This window comes from Asparagus officinalis, chromosome 4, assembly GCF_001876935.1.
Source record: "Asparagus officinalis chromosome 4, Aspof.V1, whole genome shotgun sequence".
In the NCBI taxonomy this organism is placed as follows: Eukaryota; Viridiplantae; Streptophyta; class Magnoliopsida; order Asparagales; family Asparagaceae; genus Asparagus; species Asparagus officinalis.
In genome coordinates this window covers 12,672,584-12,676,684 of record NC_033797.1, presented here as the reverse complement: position 1 = coordinate 12,676,684, position 4,101 = coordinate 12,672,584, and the positions used below count along the sequence as shown (strand labels likewise).

The 4,101-nt window shown below is 37.6% G+C and overlaps 1 protein-coding gene across 3 annotated transcripts in view; it reads left to right on the top strand.

The window, feature by feature from the left end:
- LOC109836654 (MLO protein homolog 1-like) overlaps positions 221-4,101 on the top strand; it is a 7,102-nt gene continuing 3,221 nt past the window's right edge. For 2 of the 3 annotated variants that reach the window (XM_020404626.1, XM_020404625.1), the window contains exons 1-6: positions 221-410; positions 521-578; positions 2,537-2,778; positions 3,273-3,389; positions 3,500-3,560; positions 3,664-3,749. In XM_020404626.1, coding sequence (XP_020260215.1) covers positions 288-410; positions 521-578; positions 2,537-2,778; positions 3,273-3,389; positions 3,500-3,560; positions 3,664-3,749 — 687 coding nt within the window. In that variant the 5' untranslated portion in view covers positions 221-287. Of the gene's footprint in view, positions 411-520; positions 579-1,592; positions 1,800-2,536; positions 2,779-3,272; positions 3,390-3,499; positions 3,561-3,663; positions 3,750-4,101 lie in introns of those variants that run through there. The other variant, XM_020404627.1, reaches the window with a different exon arrangement.

Sequence of the window (4,101 nt, the reverse complement as noted above, 5' to 3'; positions counted from 1 at the left end):
CAACAATTCAACAAACATGCACACAAAAAAACACACAAAAACCAAAAAACGAAAAAAACAAAAAGAGAAAAAAAAAACCCATGACAATTTCAAAGCTGTTCCTTTCGGCAAATGCCCAGTCTTACTTGGTCTTTGCCGTCCTTCATGCATCAACTTGGCATCTATATACTTACCTAGTGTCTAGTGATAACATGAAGCCGGATAGTAGGGGTTTTAGCTGCCTCTTAGCTGGTCTCCTTCCTGCATTTTAGAGCGAGAAGTAGGGGGAGAGAGATCTAGAGAGAGAGATGGCCGGAAATGCTGGAGACCGGCCGCTTACCGAGACACCGACGTGGGCGGTGGCGCTGGTGTGCTTAGTGATGGTGGTCATATCTATGCTCATGGAGCACGGCATTCATAGTCTCGGACACGTGAGAGTTCGATCTACAAGTTTTTTTTTTTTTTGTGTTCGCGTTTTGAGACCTTAATTAAGTTTGTGGTAATTAATGTTTGTGTTGTTGCTTGTTCTTGTTACATGTAGTGGTTTCACAAACGGCATAAGAAGGCTATGAATGAAGCCTTGGAGAAGATCAAAGCAGGTATATATATATGAGAATATGAAGCTATAAGCAATTCTACTTCCCTTTTGCTATGGCCTTTATTTGAGAATGAAATTAGACCTAGGCTGATACGAGTTGTCGTGCGAGCACCTTTGATTGCGGAATTATCAAAGGTGGGTTAAGAAGAAGACAATTCAGTTTTGATGAAGAAAAATACCTTCTAAAACACAAGACAATTCAGTTTTGACGAAGAAAAATACATTCTCTAGATTATGAGTATCAATTGTTTTACAAATCTCTCTCATGATCTCTCTAGAATAGAGAACAATCCTCTCTAATCTCCATTTTCCCCAAATTCTGGTTAGGGAATCCCTAAATAATAGAGTTTTAATTTATACAAACCCTATAAACCAAATCCCAGCAGGAACCTGGAAAAACAGCCCAACCCGTTATAAATCGACTTACGGGTTCTGTAAGTCGACTTATAAACAGTCGAAAACGCGCACAAACATGCAAAGACCCCCTTAAGTCGACTTATGCTTTCATAAGTTGACTCAACATTAACTTTTTGATAACTGGAGTGGGTTTCGTAAGTCGACTCATGCAAACCTCAAGTCGACTTATAAGTCGTCTTATGCAAACCTGAAGTCGACTTATGAACTGAAAACTACACGCTTTGATTTCGCACTCCGTCGTTTCGCTTCACGATTCAACCTGACGCTTTTATTCTCAAGCTACCATGAGAATCGTCTATCCTCAAGCTCCTATGAGGATCGCTAAGCTCCTGAAACAAAGAAGAAGATACACCCGTATCATAGGCTTAGCTTACCACTGTTACCTTTTTTATACCAACTTGGAAGGGGTAGATCAAGGATAAAGGAAAGTCCACGTGGCGTCATCTTGTCAATCCAGGTAAGCTGAGAGGAAACTTCCTCTGCAGCTGAATACCACATATCCCTCTGTTATAGGCTGTGGTAGACTGGTAGTTAGGATGGCAGGAGAGGGCGTGGAGAGAATAATCCTAATGAACGGTCGTGCCTTCACCCGTGGTGTTGGACGAGATGAAGGTGATTGATCCTAAGCTAGGGACAGGCAACCATGCCGCTCGAGGGGATCTTCCAGTCATGCTTATCTTATTCGGCTTCGTGGCCGGATACGGGACGTTGGTTTATCTGATCGTATCCTATAGACTGATTTTGTGACATAACAAAAAATCCATTCCTGAGGTGAAACTGACCTGACACGGGATTTACAAAGCTTGTAAGAATGGAACTACACTACTTTGATCAATGAGCTAACCCATGAAAAAGCCTGCATCTTTTTCTTTTTTTTGGGTGTGTGTATGTTTTGTTGTTGGTGGCGATGCATATTAACTACTCTACAACAATCCACAGATTCCTTTTCAAAATGCATTGGACCCGTTGTTGTCCATCTATAGCTTCTTCGTATAGTGTCACGTTCCTTTTCAACACGAAACTGACACTAACCGGCACTAATCTGAAGTGGCAACCAAAAACATCAAGAAGAACTTGACACCTTAGGAATATCTTTTTCTTACTGCCAGAAGCTTACGCCAAGGTTTCATCTTCATAACATAGTTTGATCTTCTATGCAATTTCAGTGAGTCGTTTAGTTGGAACTTGAAAGCAAGAGAAAATCAATTCTAGCCATGGTCTACATTTAGAAAGCAATGGGAGAAATGGGAACTATGTTAAGAGGAACAAGAGGACAACTTTGGAATATAACAGTGCATTTGACTTGCACATGCTATTTTAATTGGATATTAACAGATTTTTTTAACTGGAGGGGGTTCTGTAATCAAAAGATAACACTGGGGGTTTCATAATAATTGGCCAAACTAGGGGGTTCATCATAATACCCAAAAGAACACAAACATCCTTCACGGTCATCTCTTTTGTTAAACCAAAAACTGCATTTTCCCTTTTCAATTTTTTTTGAGTTAATCTACCTAACAAACTAATTTATGTGACATGCAGAGTTGATGCTTTTGGGTTTCATATCCCTGCTGCTTACTGTTGGACAAGATCAAATTTCCAAAATATGCATCCCTGCTAAAGCAGGGAAAATTATGCTCCCATGCGAGGGTAAACATGATAACGATAATGATAATGATGATGATGACCATGACAACAGGAGAAAATTACTCTCGCTCAATGATGATGGACACTGGCGCCGTGTTCTAGCAGGGACAGTGATTGATCATTGCTCCAAGTATAAAGTAAGGAAAATATCACCCATCTATACAAATAAGCATTATTGTTCGAATTATAATCATACTCATTTTTGTCATATAGTTACATTCTTCAGTTGCAGCTTTCAGCTTAAAATTTGTCCTAGAGCTTTTAGTTTATATATGATCATTTTAATTTATGTTGCTTATATATGAATTTTATTATGGTAAACATGCGCAATTTGCAATCTTTCAACATGTAGAGAGCATCTGTTTGTGATGAGAGATGTCACGAGTCAAAAGAAAGCTCTAACATGTAATAAATGATAAGGAAGAGGTCAGGAGATACCCTACTTATGAACTCAGAGGATGAACATACAAAAATAAACAATAACAAACAAACATAGGTTTGCTAAAAAGCAAGGTATATAGAAATGTTTCGTAACTCTGATCTGTCTCCTAGCAAATTCTTTTGCTTTACGTACCAAAGAGTCCTAATGAGCTTGCGATTATTATTAATCTCAATTTTGTTGATTTTGCAGGATAAAGTACAACTGATCTCACAAACTGGAATACATCAGTTGCATATATTTATCTTTGTACTTGCTGTATTCCATGTTCTGTATAGCGTTCTCACAATGGCTTTAGGAAAAGCAAAAGTAAGCTATCCCATATAATGAAAACTTAGATAAGAAAATGAAATTTTATATACCCAAAATTCAACTGTTTAAAACTCAAGGTCAACAAATTGTTTACTTCTGATTGATAGATGAGGAGATGGAAAGCTTGGGAAGCAGAGACTGCCTCACTAGAATATCAAGTTTCTAATGGTAGGTTTTATTTCGGAAATACATGATAGAAATATTTTATACATTTGCATTTTTGAAATTGTTCTTTCTTTCATTATTGACATTCAGATTTCTTTTTTCGCAGACCCCTCTAGGTTCAGGTTTACTCATCAAACTTCTTTTGTGAGGCGCCACGTGGGCATGTCTAGCACTCCGGGTGTAAGATGGATAGTAAGAGACAATACCTTCTTTTACTCGAATATGCGATACATATATTAACAGTTTATATATTGTTACAATAACTACAACTTCAACGAATAGGTACAAGTGAGATAAAATTGAACAGGAAAATATAAATGCATATCCTTTTTTATAAATGAAACAGAAACTCACATATATGATTTAAAGCCTTCCTCCAGAATTACATGGTTGAATGCTACAAAACTAGCAGCCAACCAACAGAAGGAAAGTAATTATTAACATAGACATACCTGAGCACAATAAATACCAATTTTTAATAGAACAAGGAGTTAAATCCCATAGGATAAAAAAAGTAACATAAAGGTTGCTTGGTTTATGGCAT